At 35.0% G+C, this 19,291-nt stretch overlaps 1 protein-coding gene across 1 annotated transcript; it reads left to right on the plus strand.

Annotated features, from left to right (window-relative positions):
• Positions 1–14,755: 14,755 nt before the first annotated feature.
• LOC107909234 (V-type proton ATPase subunit c''1) lies at positions 14,756–16,555 on the plus strand. The gene is made up of 4 exons (XM_016836736.2): positions 14,756–15,041; positions 15,142–15,219; positions 15,901–16,071; positions 16,186–16,555. Exons 1-4 carry the CDS (start codon positions 14,914–14,916, stop codon positions 16,355–16,357), a joined length of 549 nt encoding a protein of 182 aa, XP_016692225.1. The 5' UTR covers positions 14,756–14,913; the 3' UTR covers positions 16,358–16,555.
• Positions 16,556–19,291: the final 2,736 nt, after the last annotated feature.

The following is a 19,291-nucleotide window of genomic DNA, read 5'->3' on the forward strand; positions in this document are numbered from 1 at the left end:
ATTAATTGAATTAGTTACAGCACAAAACGCTCACATTCAAACCCAAGTCTCTTCGAAATTTAGCCGGATATAACCGCAAGCACAATTGCCTTCGGGTCTTAACCCGGGTATAGCAACTCGCACGAATGCCTTCGGGTCTTAGCCCGGATATATCAACTTGCATAATTGCCTTCGGGTCTTAGCCCGGATATATCAACTCGCACAAATGCCTTCGGGTTTTAGCCCGGATATATCAACTCGCACAAATGCCTTCGGGTCTTAGCCCGGATATATCAACTCGCACAAATGCCTTCGGGTCTTAGCCCGGATATATCAACTCGCACAAATGCCTTCGGGTCTTAGCCCGGATATATCAACTCTCACAAATGCCTTCGGGTCTTAGCCCGGATATATCAAATGCTCATGCACACATATATCTATAATCTTAACACATCCATATCTTATTTTCGTTACTAAGGCTCAAACACAAATCATTTATTAAACCTTTCAAATTTCGGCTCAATAGCCACTCACAAAGAGCATGATTTCGATTGGCTTTATAACTTAGTCTCTATGCACATTCGACTATCCGTCATAGTATGACTAATCATTTCAATATAATTCAAGTAGGGTCATTACTCGAAGACTTACCTCGGATACTTTGAATAGTTGTGGATAGACTACTCGATCACTTTTTCCTTTCCTTTATCAGATTTTGACCCTCTTGGCTCTTGAGCTTGATTCAACAAGTAGATTTTATTAAATAACATCAATTTAGCGATTCGATTTAATACATGTATACCATACAACTAAGTACAAAAGATGTTATTAACTAGATATTAAACATCAAACATATGCTATACTCATGTACCAACGAACATGATACTAGCTCAATATCATGCATAATCGAATTTATTTAGCAGCACTTAGTTTTATATAAATACACATATCATCCCAACTCGACACAAGAGTCAAATTCATCACTCAAACATTCACACCAATCTATTTGAATATCTTGGCCGAAACCCTCAATTGGCTAACATAGCCTTAATATTTCAATATAAACATGTATACATCAAAGGCAATTTAAAACACTTAGCCCTTATACTCAATCATGAAACCAAACCGTATACCTAATTATTTAACACATCACCTCCAAATGCATGTATTAACTAACATATATCCAATCCACATGCCAAGTTACCATGAATAAATTAAACTTATATATATAGATAACCTTTCATACCCTTGTATCTAGTGTCATGAGAATAGCCGAATGTCCAAATTAACCAAGCTTAAAGATTTAACCTTCAACACTTTAATGATCCACAACCTATTCTTCAAGGCTTCAATTATAAAGTAATTAACATTTATACTCTTGTGCCGAATTAGCTAACACTTATAGTCCATAGCCGAACCTCTTGATGATTAAGCCTCCAATTATTCATTTCAATTACCCTTATATTTTTACTTATCATAGCCGAAACCCATACATGACATTACTCATATCATTCAAACTCACCTTCTAAAAAAAAATCATGAACAATGCCGAATCCTTAAGTGTTCAAACCCCTAATTTACTCAACACATTCTTCATCAAAACTTAAAGGAAATAATCAAATTCCTTCTTTAATAACCATAGCCGAATGCTCCATCCATCCATCAAAAATTCCAAGTTTTCAAATGGGCTAATATGGAGCTAGCTAAATGACTTAAACTAAGCTTAAAATTTCAAAACTAACAAAATTTTACTAACCTTCTCAAGCTTCAAGTGACCGAATGCTACCCTCCTATCTTCCTCTCTACAATCGGCCAAGAAGAACAAGGTGATAACCTCCCTCTTTCTTTTTTTCTTTTTTTTTTCTTTTAGTATCCTTAGTATTTCTTTTATTATTTCTTTTCTTTTACTTAAAATAATGACCACTTCATGGAAATTTACCACATAGTCTAATATATGCTCCATCATGGCCGGCCACTATGCATACAAAAGGAGTATTTGACATGCAAAGCCAATATTTTCACTACATGCTTAAATAGGTCCTTATAAATTAACCTATCACATTTCAAAAGTGTCACACATAAGTCCTATTAACTAGGTTCACATGCAATCGACTAAATCGAAGTTTAAAACTTTCACACATTCATATTCACATATTCTAGACAATAATTATCACATCCAAATACTTCGGTGACTCGGCTTAGCGGTCCCGAAACCACTTCCCGACTAGGGTCAATTTAGGGCTGTCACAACTCTCCCCCACTTAAGAAATTTTCATCCCCGAAAATCTTACCGGTGAATAATTTTGGATATCGGTCCTTCATAGAGTTCTCAAGTTCCCAAGTGGCTTCTTCTATTCCGTGTTTATGCACAACACCTTCACTAATGGGATTTTCTTATTTCGTAACTCTTTTACTTCACGCATCAAAATGCGAACCGGTTGCTCTTCATAACTCAAGTTAGGTTGAATCTCGATCTTAGATGGAGCGGTTACATGCGACGGGTCGGATCTATATCGTCGAAGCATCGAGACATGGAAAACGTTGTGAATCTTTTCAAGTTCAGGGGGCAAAATCAATCTATACGCAACTGGACCAACTCGTCCGGAGATTTCGTACGGCCCAATGAATCTCGGACTCAATTTGCCCTTACGGCCAAATCTGAGTATCTTTTTCCAAGGTGAAACCTTAAGGAACACTTTGTCTCCCACCTGATACTCGATGTCTTTTCGTTTCAAATCCGCGTACGACTTCTGACGATCTGTGGCTGCTTTCAGACTTTCACGGATTACTTTTACTTTCTGTTCGGCATCCTTAATCAAATCAACTCCGAAAATTTTACTTTCACCGAGCTCGGTCCAAAACAATGGTGTACGGCATTTACGACCGTACAAAGCCTCGTAAGGTGCCATCTTAATACTTGATTGAAAACTATTGTTGTAAGCGAATTCAATCAAAGGTAAATACCGTTCCCATGAACTACTGAACTCGAGGATGCAACATCTCAACATATCCTCAAGTATCTGAATTATCCACTCGGATTGACCATCGGTTTGGGGGTGAAAAGCAGTGCTAAAATGCAGCTTGGTACCCAAAGCTTCTTGCAATTTCTTCCAAAATCGTGAGGTAAATCTCGGATCTCTATCCGACACAATAGAAATAGGTACCCCGTGTAATCTCACAATCTGAGAAACATACAATTCGGCTAGTTTATCCAATGAAAAATCCGTACGCACGGGGATAAAGTGAGCCGACTTAGTCAGTCTATCAACCACAACCCAAATCGCATCCTTCTTACTTGTTGACAATGGCAGTCCGGACACAAAGTCCATTGTGACTCGATCCCATTTCCATTCGGGTATCATGATCGGCTGAAGTAATCTTGAAGGCACTTGATGTTCCGCTTTCACTTGTTAACATATTAAACATCTCGAAACAAAGTCGGAGATGTCTCGTTTCATACCATGCCACCAAAACCAACGTTTCAAATCGTTGTACATTTTCGTACTCCCCGGGTGAATTGACATTCGGCTACAATGGGCTTCGTTCAGAATCATCGAAATGAGTCCCGAATTCCGTGGAACACACAAACGACTTCTGAACCTCAAACAATCATCATCATCAATTTGAAACTCCGATTCCATGTTCGGAACACACTCAGCCCGTTTTGCAACCAATTCATCATCGACTTTCTGAGCTTCACGAATTTGATGAGTCAATAATGGTTTGGCTTTTAATTCAGCTACTAACACATTGTCGGGTAGAACAGACAAATGCACATTCATCGCTCGTAAAGCAAACAATGACTTCCGGCTTAAGGCGTTCGCAACCACATTAGCCTTTCCCGGGTGGTAATCAATGACAAGCTCGTAATCTTTCAACAACTCAAGCCAACGTCTTTGTCGCAGATTCAAGTCTCGCTGAGTCATCAAATATTTGAGACTTTTGTGATCCGAAAATACATGGCACTTCTCACCAAACAAATAATGTCGCCATATTTTCAAAGCAAATACGATGGCAGCTAGTTCGAGATCATGGGTCGGATAATTTCTCTCGTGTGGCTTCAATTGCCTCGACGCATAGGCCACAACTCGACCTTCTTGCATCAATACGCAACCCAACCCAAGTAGGGATGCGTCACTATAAATGACAAACTCTTTGCCTGATTCGGGTTGCACTAAAATTGGAGCTTCAGTCAAATGAGTTTTTAGTTGATCGAAACTTTTCTGACACTTCTCCGTCCATTCGAACTTAACATCCTTTTGAAGTAGCTTCGTCATTGGTGTGGCTATCATCGAGAAACCTTTGACAAATCGTCGGTAATAACCGGCGAGCCCTAAAAAGCTCCGAACCTCAGTAATATTTCTTGGAGGCTTCCAGTTAAGTATGGCTGAAATTTTGCTTGGGTCAACTCGAATACCTGATGCGGATACCACATGACCCAAGAAGCTAACCTCTCTTAACCAGAACTCACACTTACTGAACTTAGCATATAACTGCTTATCCCGCAACATTTGCAACACTAGTCTCAGGTGCTCAGCATGTTCGGTCTCATCTCTTGAATAGACCAAGATGTCATCAATGAACACAACTACGAACCGATCCAAATATGGTCTGAAGATCCGATTCATCAAATCTATAAATACTGCAGGGGCATTAGTGAGCCCAAACGGCATCACTAAGAATTCGTAGTGACCGTATCTCGTTCTGAAAGCAGTTTTGGGTACGTCCGAATCTCGAATCCGCAACTGATAATAACCCGATCTCAAATCTATTTTTGAGAACACTGAGGCCCCCTTTAGTTGATCAAACAAATCATCAATACGCGGTAACGGATATTTATTCTTTATCGTCACTTTATTCAGTTGACGATAGTCAATGCACAACCTCATGGTTCCATCCTTCTTTTTCACGAACAATACTGGTGCACCCCAAGGTGAGAAACTTGGCCGAGCGAAACCTCTATCCGTCAATTCTTGCAACTGAGCTTTCAACTCTTTTAACTCGGTTGGTGCCATACGATACGGAGCTATCGAAATCGGCGTAGTCCCAGGTACAAGCTCAATACCAAACTCTATCTCCCGAACAGGTGGTAAACCCGGCAATTCTTCAGGAAAAACATCCGGGTATTCACAAACCACCGGCACAGATTCGGGTTTCCTTTCAAATTCTTGGTCATCCAGTACATACGCAAGGTATGCTTCGCACCCTTTTCTTACATATTTCTGGGCCAACATTGAGGATATTACAGCTGGCACCCCATCCAAGTCCGTAGACTCAACTCGGATTACTTCGTTATTCGCACACCTCAAATCAATAGTCTTGCTTTTGCAATTCACAACCGCATCATGCACGGTCAACCAATCCAACCCGAGAATAACATCAAATTCATCAAACGGCAAAAGCATCAAGTCCGCCGGAAAACAGGAACCTCGGATTACTAGGGGACATTTCTTGCACACTTTGTCGACAAGCACGTAACGACCCAAGGGATTTGACACCCGAATTACGAACTCAGTAGACTCAATAGGTAAAGTCTTACTGGATGCTAAGGTTTCACATATGTAAGAATGAGTAGAACCGGGGTCAATCAAAGCAATTACATTAGTGTCAAAGAGAGTAAAAGTACCGGTAATAACATCAGGCGAAGAAGCATCCTCGCGGGCATGTATAGCATAAGCTCTAGCAGGCGCACGAGCCTCGGATCTGGTCGTAGCATCTCTAGATCCTCTCTGACCACCACTAGCATTGCCCGTATTTCTAGATGGTCTACCTCGAGCAGTGGTAGCACCCGGTTTCCCACTCTGATTTACATTCTGTTCAGACAGCCTCGGGCAATCTTTAATGAAGTGGTCAACTGATCCACACTTGTAACAGGAGCGGTCATGGAATCTACTACTCCCCGAATGCCATTTACCGCAATATCGACATTCTGTTCTGTCTTGACGTTCATTCCCAACACTAGCGATCGAAGTGCCTCGGGTACCCATAGGGGGTCGATCACGGTCTCGTCTAAAAAGGCCAGAAGTGCCTCTAGACCGGCCCACATCATCTCGAAATTTCTTCGATGCCTGTTGAAGAGACTTTCCCGAGGATCTTTTACGAAACTCCCCAGTTCCCACATCAACTTTTTATTTTTCTTTTCTAAGCTCTTCGGCTTTACAAGCTCGCTCGACAAGTACTACGAACTCTCGTATTTCAAGAATGCCAACGAACATTTTTATATCTTCATTCAGCCCATCCTCGAAGCGTTTACACATGATAGCCTCGGACGAAACACATTCCCGAGCGTATCTACTAAGTCTAACAAATTTTCGTTCGTAATCAGTAACTGACATAGAACCTTGCTTAAGCTCAAGAAATTCCTTTCGTTTTTGATCAACAAATCTCTGACTGATATACTTTTTCCGAAACTCAGTTTGGAAAAACTCCCAAGTTACTTGCTCTCGGGGCATAACAGAAGTCAGAGTACTCCACCAATAGTAGGCAGAATCGCGTAGCAAGGAGATAGTACACTTTAGGCATTCATCGGGTGTACAAGATAGCTCATCGAGTACCCGGATAGTGTTGTCCAACCAAAATTCAGCTTGCTCGGCATCGTCGCTATCCGTAGCCTTAAATTCAGTGGCCCCATGTTTTCGGATTCTGTCAACTGGGGGCTTATTTGACCTTATTTGGTCAGTTACCGGAGGTATTGTAGGTGCGGGGGTTGTATTAGTCGGGAATGGAGGTTGTGGAACAGCCGTATTAGTTCGAATGTATTGGTTGAACCAATCATTCATCACACTATAGAAAGCTTGTCTAGCTTCATCATTCGGGTTACTAGCATTAGGTTGAGAGTCCGCCGGCGATGTCCCTTGTGCGGGAGCAGGCGCTACACTCTCAAGATCATCAGCTACCTCTCGGTCGGGATCGGGGTCCATTACTATAAATGAACACATTTGCAAATGTCAGAAATATCCACACTATCAAATAATCACATAAAATGGCATGTATAGCTAGACCCAACGCATTACGGTAGTCCTAGAATCGACTAAACCGTAGCTCTGATACCAATCAAATGTAACACCCCGAACCCGAGACCGTCACCGGAGTCGAACACGAGGTGTTAACAGACTTTTAAAAATTTTCCAGACACTGCCAATCTGCGTAATAGTCGCTTTAAAAATCATATCTTGAGTTTCACAACTCGAAAATTTGTTTCGTGATTTTTCCCTGAAACTAGACTCATATGCCCATCTACATAATTTTTTCTAAAATTTTTGGTCGGGTCAATTAGTACAATTTATTAGTCAAAGTCTCCCATGTTACAGGGATCGACTACCCTGACCTTTGCGCATTACGACTTGGATATCTCCTTGTACAGGGCTCCAATACTGATGCCGTTTGTTTCTAATGAAACTAGACTCAAAGGGAAATCCACACATATAAGGCATGACTTCTAATTATCTCTGGATAATTTATGGTGAATTATCAAAGTCGAAACAGGAGATCCAGAAACCGTTCTGGCCCTGTTTCACGAGAACTTTAATATCTCTTAATATACTGTCCATATGATTTTTTCGTTACTTTCATATGAAAATAGATTCATCAAGGTTCGATTACATAATTTATTCACTATTTAACTCCATTCCTACAAATTTTTGTGATTTTTCAAATCCACACCACTGCTGCTGTCAGCATCTGTTTTCAAGGTAAACTTTACCTGTTCCGTGGTTACCATGGACCAACTAGGGATTCGTCATACATGGGTCCACATATGATCATATTTAGCCATTCCAATGGCTGATCATTTGCCCAACACTTCCATTCCAAACCATAGTCACATCATGAAACCATATAAACATACATAAACACAAATGGTCTAATGCCATACTCCACTTCTACAAGCCATTTTCGCATGGCTGTACACACATACATCACAAAAAGTACTTAAAACAACAAGGGGTAGTCCTATACATGCCATATCCAGAGTTCAACAAAAAGAGTACCAAAAGAGCTTTGATAGTGTGGATGACTTCGACTTCGTTGATCCCGAATCCGATAGCTAACGAACAAAATCTATAAAACAGAGAGACAAAGCAACCGGGTAAGCAATTTAAGCTTAGTAAGTTTCAAGTAATGAAATCGGCTTTGACTAAAGTATTACATTCACATAGCTAACTGAATCACTTTATTGATACACATTCTCAGAATCATACTTACTTCACACTTCATCAACATATATACACACAAGGTATCAACCTATCTAAAAGCCGAAAGTTCGTTAGCCGATTGCACGAATACTATTTAAAACGAATCGATTTTTCCGAAGCACATGCAAACATACCTTATCGTTCGGGTTAGTCGAGCGTATTAATTGAATTAGTTACAGCACAAAACGCTCACATTCAAACCCAAGTCTCTTCGAAATTTTGCCGGATATAACCGCAAGCACAATTGCCTTCGGGTCTTAACCCGGGTATATCAAATGCTCATGCACACATATATCTATAATCTTAACACATCCATATCTTATTTTTGTTACTAAGGCTCAAACACAAATCATTTATTAAACCTTTCAAATTTCGGCTCAATAGCCACTCACAAAGAGCATGATTTCGATTGGCTTTATAACTTAGTCTCTATGCACATTCGACTATCCGTCATAGTATGACTAATCATTTCAATATAATTCAAGTAGGGTCATTACTCGAAGACTTACCTCGGATACTTTGAATAGTTGTGGATAGACTACTCGATCACTTTTTCCTTTCCTTTATCAGATTTTGACCCTCTTGGCTCTTGAGCTTGATTCAACAAGTAGATTTTATTAAATAACTTATCAATTTAGCGATTCGATTTAATACATGTATACCATACAACTAAGTACAAAAGATGTTATTAACTAGATATTAAACATCAAACATATGCTCTACTCATGTACCAACGAACATGATACTAGCTCAATACCATGCATAATCGAATTTATTTAGCAGCACTTAGTTTTATATAAATACACATATCATCCCAACTCGACACAAGAGTCAAATTCATCACTCAAACATTCACACCAATCTATTTGAATATCTTGGCCGAAACCCTCAATTGGCTAACATAGCCTTAATATTTCAATATAAACATGTATACATCAAAGGCAATTTAAAACACTTAGCCCTTATACTCAATCATGAAACCAAACCGTATACCTAATTATTTAACACATCACCTCCAAATGCATGTATTAACTAACATATATCCAATCCACATGCCAAGTTACCATGAATAAATTAAACTTATATATATAGATAACCTTTCATACCCTTGTATCTAGTGTCATGAGAATAGCCGAATGTCCAAATTAACCAAGCTTAAAGATTTAACCTTCAACACTTTAATGATCCACAACCTATTCTTCAAGGCTTCAATTATAAAGTAATTAACATTTATACTCTTGTGCCGAATTAGCTAACACTTATAGTCCATAGCCGAACCTCTTGATGATTAAGCCTCCAATTATTCATTTCAATTACCCTTATATTTTTACTTATCAAAGCCGAAACCCATACATGACATTACTCATATCATTCAAACTCACCTTCTAAAAAAAATCATGAACAATGCCGAATCCTTAAGTGTTCAAACCCCTAATTTACTCAACACATTCTTCATCAAAACTTAAAGGAAATAATCAAATTCCTTCTTTAATAACCATAGCCGAATGCTCCATCCATCCATCAAAAATTCCAAGTTTTCAAATGGGCTAATATGGAGCTAGCTAAATGACTTAAACTAAGCTTAAAATTTCAAAACTAACAAAATTTTACTAACCTTCTCAAGCTTCAAGTGACCGAATGCTACCCTCCTATCTTCCTCTCTACAATCGGCCAAGAAGAACAAGGTGATAACCTCCCTCTTTCTTTTTTTCTTTTTTTTCTTTTAGTATCCTTAGTATTTCTTTTATTATTTCTTTTCTTTTACTTAAAATAATGACCACTTCATGGAAATTTACCACATAGTCTAATATATGCTCCATCATGGCCGGCCACTATGCATACAAAAGGAGTATTTGACATGCAAAGCCAATATTTTCACTACATGCTTAAATAGGTCCTTATAAATTAACCTATCGCATTTCAAAAGTGTCACACATAAGTCCTATTAACTAGGTTCACATGCAATCGACTAAATCGAAGTTTAAAACTTTCACACATTCATATTCACATATTCTAGACAATAATTATCACATCCAAATACTTCGGTGACTCGGCTTAGCGGTCCCGAAACCACTTCCCGACTAGGGTCAATTTAGGGCTGTCACAAAAGCTCGCATGAAAAATAATAAACAATGTGATAACATGCTATTTTTAAAATTCTTTCTATTTATTCAAAGTCCAATCAAGCTGTTTTCCTGAGTCACTGTCACTAAATTTTTCGTATCCAGAGCTACAGGACTCTGAATTGAGAACTATTAATTTTTCCTAAAACTAGACTCACATATATTCTTACCATAAAATTTTCAAAATTTTTGGGTCTAGCCAATAAGTACTGTTTATTCTTTAAAATTACCCCTATTTTGATGTCTAGTAGTTCTGACCTCTCATCACTATAAATTAATTATCTTATAATACGGGACTCGGATAATGCTTCTGTCTATTTCCTTTGAAAATATACTAATTAAGGATTTTAAGAATATAAATTATAACCCATAATCATTTTTTTAAAATTTTTAATGATTCTCCAAAATTAAGATAGGGGAGTCCGAGATCACTCTAACCCTATTTCACAAAAATTCAAATATCTCCTCATATTAGATCCTTTTGCTTACACCGTTTCCTTTATCTGAAACTAGACTCAATAAGTTTTAATTTCATATTTTACTCAACCTCTAACTCAATTTTTACTATTTTTGGTGGATTTTCAAATTCGGACCGTTGGTATTGTACTAATCTGTCTTAGTGCAACATGTTGATAACCATCACAAATTTGTCATAGAAATTATTCTCATAAATATCACTCATTCATTTGCACTATTATCACAAAGTCCATTTCATTTCACATGGAAAACACATGCTCATGGGTTTTGAGTACGTACTTGTGCTATCTCTTAGCACAACCACTTATCTAAACATGACAATCATATACATCGTACTAGTATCATCTAAACATAGATGAGTTTATCATTTCAAGAATTTTCATTCCATTTCTCATATTAATTCCCGTTGACTTCCTCGGAATCTCAATGGATATCACATTTATCGTCAAGTCATGCAAGAGATCATTTCAAGTACGCACTCCCGCGAACTTCAGTCATTACTGCGGGATTACCAGTTCAGGCTAAATCCCCCGTATCATAACTCACAGAGTGTTGTCGGGATTACCAGTCTAGGTTAAATCCCTTACAATGACATACACTCTCATAAGTTCGGATCTGAATTACCAGTACAGGCAAAATTTAGTCCTTAATCGGATTACCCGTCCGAGCTAAATCCTTAATGCACCCATATTCTTCGGGAGGCTCGATCACTTGAGGAACACCCGTCCGGGCTAGATCCTTTCTATATTGAGATCAACGGATTACCCGTCCAGGCTAAATCCTTTTCTGCAACACATGCAAGATCTCATGTCATGTAAACAATGATTTATCCATCGGATATCCCTTTTTATTCAACCAGGATTTTCTCTTTTCATCAAGTATATCAATATGAATAGATGATCATGAAATGTACATTCAATTCAACATATTTTCATGTTTATTTGGGCATTAGTTCATACAACCAAAAATAACCTATCACCTAGTTTTCATACAAACTTATTCATTTTATTTAAAATGTCAATTTCCATCAAATGTCCATTAACATCAAATTCAATACAATCATAGAAAGATATATTTGATGTATAACAATAATAACATGAATAATATGCTTATTAAATCACGTGAACTTACCTCGAATACGGAAACGACAAAATTACCATTTTAGTCTAAAACTTGTATTTTCCCGATTTAAGCCTGAATCTCGATTTCCTTGATCTATTATTTCAAATATAGCCTATTTAGGACTCACATTATCCAAATTGACTCAAAATCATATTTTTCCAAAATTGTATTTTTGCCCCTAAACTTTGTTGAAATTACACTTTTGCCCCTAGGCTCGTAAAATGATTTTTATTCAATTTTCCCATTCTATAAGCCTACCCGAACCATTTTCATAACTATAGTAAACTACAATTCTCATCATAACACCTTTTTATACCATTTTTACAACTTTTACAAAACGGTCCTTTCAGACGTTTTCATAGAAAATCGCTTAGTAAAAGTCATTTATTTAACAACCAACACTCATTTTCTACCATTAGACATCAAAATGCATGCATGTCACACATGGTTAAATTTTTAAACATGAACCCTAGCTCAAATTAATGGTAGAAATAAATAGATCTTGTTACGGGGATTGCAAAAACGTAAAAATCATTAAAAACGGGGCTAGAACGGACTTACAAACGAGCTTGGAAGCTTGAAAAACCCTAGCCATGGTTTCTGCATGCAAGTTTCGGCCAAGAGGTTGAAGATGGACAAAATTTGGCTTTTAATTTTGTTTTTAGTTCATTTTAATAACTAAATGACCAAAATGCCCTTAATGAAAAACTTTGAAAACATGTCTAACCATGTCCATTTTTGTCCTCCAACTTAACCAATGGTCTAATTACCATATAAGGACCTCCAATTTAAAATTACATAATAATTGGACACCTTTAGCATGTAGTACTCAACTTTTACACTTTTTACGATTTAGTCCTTTTGACTAAATTGAGTGCCCAAATGTCAAAATTTTCGAACGAAATTTTCACGAAATCATCCCATGAAATTGTAGACCATAAAAATATAATAAAAATAAATTTTCTTAAGTTGATTTTGTGGTCCCAAAATCACTATTCGGACTAGGCCCTAAATCGGGATGTTACAATTAATATAATTTATTTTAATTATGAAAAAATATTTTCGTAATTTCCCTAATCGATTTGGTGAACCAGTTGAGAGTGACACAAACCCAGTAGAAAACTTAATAAATAGTATAGATATACAACATATAGAGATAATAAATTGTGCATATTAAAATAAAAATGGATAAAATACATCAAAATGGATCTTTTTTTGAGTAGTAAATTTAGAATTTTATTAATCCAATTGGCACAGGTTTAAATCCCACAATATTCATATTTTTCTTGATTTTTTGTGAAAATGAAAAGATTAAAATACTAACCGAGTGCCGAGTTGACACTGATTGAGAGCGACACCAACTCAATAAAACACTTAATAAATATTAAAATTATATTTAGAAAACAATGAACTATTGAGTTATAGAAATGTTATTAGGCTTAGGTTAAATCTTTACTCATTACATTTTTAGTTATTTTATTTAAATATTTCATATAAAATAGTAATATAAAAATATTATTACATTAATATTATTTTTTATTAAAAAAGAGTTTTTAAGTAATTTTTTAATGAAATTATATTATATATTGTAAAGATATAGATATAGCGTGTGCATATATATGATAATTGGAGCAAGGAACGGGCATGCCTCACAATAACAATATCAAAAGGATGTTTATATTATAGATATACAATTATTTATATTTAATAAAAATATAAATTTATCATATAATAAAAGAAATAAAAATTATAAAGTATAAAAATGGTCATTAAATTATTGCATTTGTTCTATTTTGATCACTAAATTATTAATTTTTTCGAATTAGTCACTAAACTTTTCGAAATAAAATATTTTGGTCAATTTTTCTTCGGTTGTTATTAGATGAGTAACAAAAAATTGATTTGAAAATTTTTTTATTGGTCTAATAATAAATTTAACTCTTCAATATTTATATATTTTATTATTTTATTCCTAAATATAAAATATTCAATAAATTTAGTCACCAATATTTATAAATTTTTTATATTTGTTCAAATTTAAAAAAAATCTATAAATTTAATCTAAATAATTTATAAAATTTGTCAATTTAATTTTGATTTTAAAAAATTTAAAAAATAAAAATTTAAAGAAATCATTTTTATCCCTTTTAACTAACCCTTTTATAAAAACAATGAAAATTTATCGGTCGTGAATGTGTCGAGTTCAGTAGTAGGATTTGGGTTCATTGGACATTGGTTGGATTACTTTCGCAAAAGAAGAAGAAGAAAAGATTGATTATTGCAATTAGATTTGGTTACAGGTGTAATGATTGTTTTCATCCATTTAATTAAAATTTGGTCTTGATGCTTTGGGAGATTCCATTTTCCAATAACAAACAAAAGTTTTGAACCTGTGAGAAATAAGATAGATAAAAAAACAAAGGGATAGCTTTATCCTACAGCAAGATGTAAGAAACCGATTGAAAAGTCTAGAATTCATTGGGTAAGAGATCTGTTAAGTGAATGCCAGAAGCCGATAGAAGACGCGTTCCGTTTAGTCATTTTCTTAAGTGTTTGCTTTGAAGAATGCTAATGTTGCTCTATAGAATGAAGTAATTTTTTTAAAAAAATTTAAGAATTAAAATTAAATTGATAAAATTTATAAATATTAAGGATTAGTTTTATTAAATGTTTTATAATTTAGATAAAATGTTAAAATTTATAAACATTGAAGGATAAATTTATTGAATAAAATGTATAAATATTGAAAGTTTAATTTATTATTAAATGAATAAAAAAATTAAAATTATCTTCTCCTTAAAAGTGATTATATAAAAAATTAATAATTTAGTTAATAAAATAAAGCAAAGTGAATAATTCAGTGATATTTTTGTACTTTACCCATAAAAGAGAGTGATGTATAATGGCATTCATACACCCAGCCCGACCCGGCTTCTCTCCGTGATTTATTATTTATTATTATATCAATCAGAAAGAAGAAAAAATACTCAGAAAAAGGAGTAAAGCAAATAAACGGGAAAATGTCAAGAACGTCAATGGTAGGAGATTCAAGCTCCTGGTCCACCGCTCTCGTCAAGATTTCACCTTACACTTTCTCCGCCATCGGTATCGCAATCGCCATCGGTGTCTCCGTCCTCGGCGCTGCATGGTACCCTTCTCTTTCAAATTTCATTTTGCATGTAATCTGGGCATAATTTATGAAATAGATATTAAATTGTTCTTTTTTTTTAAATAATTTATATTCCTAGGGGAATATACATAACTGGGAGTAGTTTAATCGGTGCTGCTATTAAAGCTCCTCGAATCACTTCCAAGAATCTAATTAGGTAATTACCCCCCCCCTTTTTTAATTTTGAATTGCTTTTATTGCGTGATTTGTAAAGCATCAAATTATTATTGTTCCTAAAATCCCTAATCTATTAATTTTGGTGAAAGATTTATTAATAAACTATCATTTAATAATGCTTTATGTTTCAGATTTCTTGATTTGAAACTAAAATGTTTTGCTGGCCTTTGAAAATCAGATAGTGGAAAATAAGGAAATTGTTGATATTTTTAAGTTTTTCGTATATCCCGCTGCCTTGGATCTGTATAATGTTTAAGGGCGGAACTTCATTCCAGCTAAAAGGAAGGGCAGGCAGGCTGGCGTTTTTTAACTACAATCATGTTTAACAAGAGAAGCTATGATTTTAGTTTTCTCTTGTATAGATCCTGTCTATTTGTCCCGAGATATTGCCTTGCAATTTTAGAGATGGCCTCCCTGCTATTGTAATTTGAGACTAGTTGCTGTTTGCTTGCCTTGCTCGATTAATGTAATTGTCAACTGGATTAGTAGCTCTAAATGAGATTCGATGGACTAATGGAATACCATTACGAATCTCAAGAAAGGATTTAGTAAATTAAAGATGGTTTACCTTTTCAATTGGGCTTGTCCAAATTTCTGATCTGGGTTAAAATGTTTTTACAGCTTTGTCAATTATTCGTTTGAAATGCTGTTTTTATTGCAGTGTAATCTTTTGTGAAGCTGTTGCTATATATGGTGTAATTGTTGCAATTATTTTACAAACAAAGTTAGAGAGTGTTCCATCATCACAGATATATGCGCCTGAGTCTCTTAGAGCAGGATATGCAATCTTTGCTTCGGGAATTATTGTTGGCTTTGCAAATCTTGTTTGCGGGTTCATCTCTTAGCCCCCCTCTCTCTTTTTCTCTTCTTTTACTCTTTTAAATGGAGTCATCCGAACGACCATTTTGCTTATTCTATACACTTATGATTTACTTTTTTGTGACAGATTATGCGTAGGAATAATTGGAAGCAGCTGTGCACTGTCTGATGCACAGAACTCGTCACTTTTTGTGAAGATTCTTGTGATTGAGATTTTTGGCAGTGCACTTGGATTATTTGGAGTGATTGTAGGTATAATCATGTCAGCTCAAGCAACATGGCCTGCAAAGTCAGTGTAATTTTCCGCTCTTAGTTACAACTTAGCTCTGTGAGACTGCAATCTGTTGAATGTATTAGTTACTGAAAATGGCGCCTACATAAGTAACCATGTATTTAGAAACATGCTTGGACATGCTGTCTTTTGTTCCGGTAATGATTTGTTGAATTAGGAATAAAATTTCTTATAAAAAACCATGATTTATGGTTTAAGTGTGCTACCGAGATTTATTGGTTCTTTTATTTTGTTATATCGTCGGCATTTGTTATATGGTTGATTTGTGCCAACGAAGTTTGTTCTTCCGTTAATCTTTCCGGTGTATGGCTACCATTTTTGGGTGTTCGGATCCGACTTGATAAGGTTAGATTTTTTTGTCAAGGTTGGAATTTTTGTTTGAATATCAGGTTTCAGGCGGGATAGCTTTTTTAAATAGAGTTACATCATTAGTTACTAAATTATGGATAAATTTTCATTTTGGCCACTTAATTAAAAAAGTTACGATTTGGTTATTAAACTATTAAAAAATTTTTATTTAAGTTATTGAATTATTCAAAAGTTTTTAATTATGTTATTGGACTGATAAGTTTTTCTTTTAAATTTTGCAAGCGAGCTCCAAGCAACGATCTAATAGTCTGTATATTGGATCAATACTTATTGAGAAGTAAAAGAACATATATGAGATCTAAGTTGATTTGATGGTCACTGTCGGAGATCAGATAAAAAAACTGATTGGACTTTAGTTTATAAATTTATGACTTTCAAAGTTATTTTATAAAAAAATGAACGGTAGAAAAAAAAAAGAAAAACAGAACTTTTGATTGGTGCACGGAGTACAAACTGAGAAAGTCATATACCATCAATTTTAACAGTATGATAATTTAAATAATTTTTTTTGAATAGTTCAGTGGTCAAAATTGTAATTTTTTAGTTAAGTAATTAAAACGAAAATGTATCCAAAATTTAATTAATAGTGTAGTTTATCCTTTCAAATAAAAATATTGTGTCAGTTCCAAGTTGAACACAACCCGTATCGCCTACCTTGAGAAAATTACCAATGTATCCTCTTTTAATTCTATAAATAATTTTAGTAATTTTTAAAACTTTTATATGACTTTATAATATTTTAATTATTATTTATATTTTATAATTAGATATTTTCATTTTAAAAGATTTTAGAATATGCATTTTATTTAATTTATAAAATTAAATAATAAAATAAATTATGCAATGTTTCGAGGCAGGGTGGAGTTAGATAATTAAATTTTTAAGTCAAGTTCTTATGTTAAATTTTTAAATAAAATCGGATGAAGTATAAAACTCGTGTCAAGATCGAGATCAGAGTGGATAAAAATCACTTGTCTCGCTGTCATCTTATCCATTTTTATGCTGCTAATTTTTGCCATTGCTGTTCACATTTTTTAAGTAGCCGATGGAAAGAAATGAGATCAACAGGTACGTTACATGAGACTACAAGATGAACAGGAATAAGCTAAAGTGCAAAATATCAAGCCCTCTGATATGGAAATTAAGAGGGATTTTTATCAAAATAATATAAAATAAAAAATATTTCTCAAAATAATATGGGTTAGAAAATTATTTATCAAGTTAATATGTTTTTTACTGTAAAAAACAGTGTTCATACTGATTGTGCAACACTAACCCAAAACTGTACATCATAATAGTAAATTAAAAAATATATATTTAAATGAGTGTCGCAATAGATTTTGTTTGCTTCTTAACACATAATTCGTATTTATCTTAAAATAAAACTTAAAAAACAAACAAATTGCTACAAAAATGAGAAAGAAAGGACTCACAAAATTGTAATTATTTAACCCATTAAATGTGAGGATTGATTGCTTTAGATTGTCTGAATTATTTGTTTTCCACTAAAGTGGGTGTGGTTTTTGGAGTTGGTGGGTGGTTACAGTTTCATGGTTTATTCTAATTATTATTTATATTTTTAATTATAATAATTTCAAATTTCATTTCTCTATTTTACAACAGTTAATTAATTTACTTTAATTTGTAAAAAAAATATTTTCATATTTTATGGAAAATGAAAAATTAGTTTAATTGGATAATGTTATACCACCTCCACATATCACCCATAGACCCACCTTTGCAATACCTTTGTATCATTTATGACACCACTAGGCAACGCAAGGCAACTCCGGAAGGTGCAAGATGAGGGCATAATGAAGAGAGTGAGCAAGAAAGTGATAATTCATCTGTTTGAAGTGTACGACAACGAGGCCGCCAACGACATCAGCGTCTTAGAGATCGTGACCGTCCAGATGACAATCTTAAAAATATCTATGACAATTCCACCATTCCAAGGTAAGAATGATCCTGAAGCTTATTTGGAGTGGGAAAAGAACATCGAGTTTGTTTTTGACTACCACAACTATTCAGAAAGTAAAAAGGTAAAGCTCGCAGCTATAGAGTTTTCTGACTATGTAATTGTGTAGTGGGACCAGCTTATAACAAGTAAAAGGAGAAATGGTGAAAGACCTATTTCTACTTGGGCTGAAATGAAATCAGTCATGCGGAAAAGATTCATCCCTTCATACTACCATCGAGATTTATATCAACGACTCCAAAACCTTACTCAAGGTAATAGAAGCGCTGAAGATTATTATAAAGACATGGAGATGGCAATGACCCTAGCTATCATCAAGGAGGATCGAGAAGCAACAATGGCAAGGTTCCTTGCGGGTTTAAACCGTGACATTGCCAACATAGTTGAACTACAACACTATGTTGAAGTGATGGACATGGTCCATATGGTGATAAAGGTCGAAAAGCAACTCAAGCGAAAAGGAGTAAGTCGATCCTATGCCAATCATTCTACCAACAAGTGGAGCCAAAGAGTGAACAAACCTCCTGTTCGAATAAAGGAGTCGGTTGTAGCAACTAAATCCAATCAGCCCATTGGTGAGTCGAGTCGAAACAA

Source organism: Gossypium hirsutum, chromosome A08 (genome assembly GCF_007990345.1).
Source record: "Gossypium hirsutum isolate 1008001.06 chromosome A08, Gossypium_hirsutum_v2.1, whole genome shotgun sequence".
NCBI classification, from domain to species: Eukaryota; Viridiplantae; Streptophyta; class Magnoliopsida; order Malvales; family Malvaceae; genus Gossypium; species Gossypium hirsutum.

Bases quoted from the DNA above. Each gene is read 5' to 3' on its own strand.
- LOC107909234 (XM_016836736.2), top strand. From the start codon at position 14,914: ATGTCAAGAACGTCAATGGTAGGAGATTCAAGCTCCTGGTCCACCGCT. The intron at 15,220-15,900 runs GTAATTACCCCC...TTTTTATTGCAG, and splicing joins ACTTCCAAGAATCTAATTAG to TGTAATCTTTTGTGAAGCTG. The intron at 16,072-16,185 runs GTTCATCTCTTA...TTTTTGTGACAG, and splicing joins TTTGCAAATCTTGTTTGCGG to ATTATGCGTAGGAATAATTG.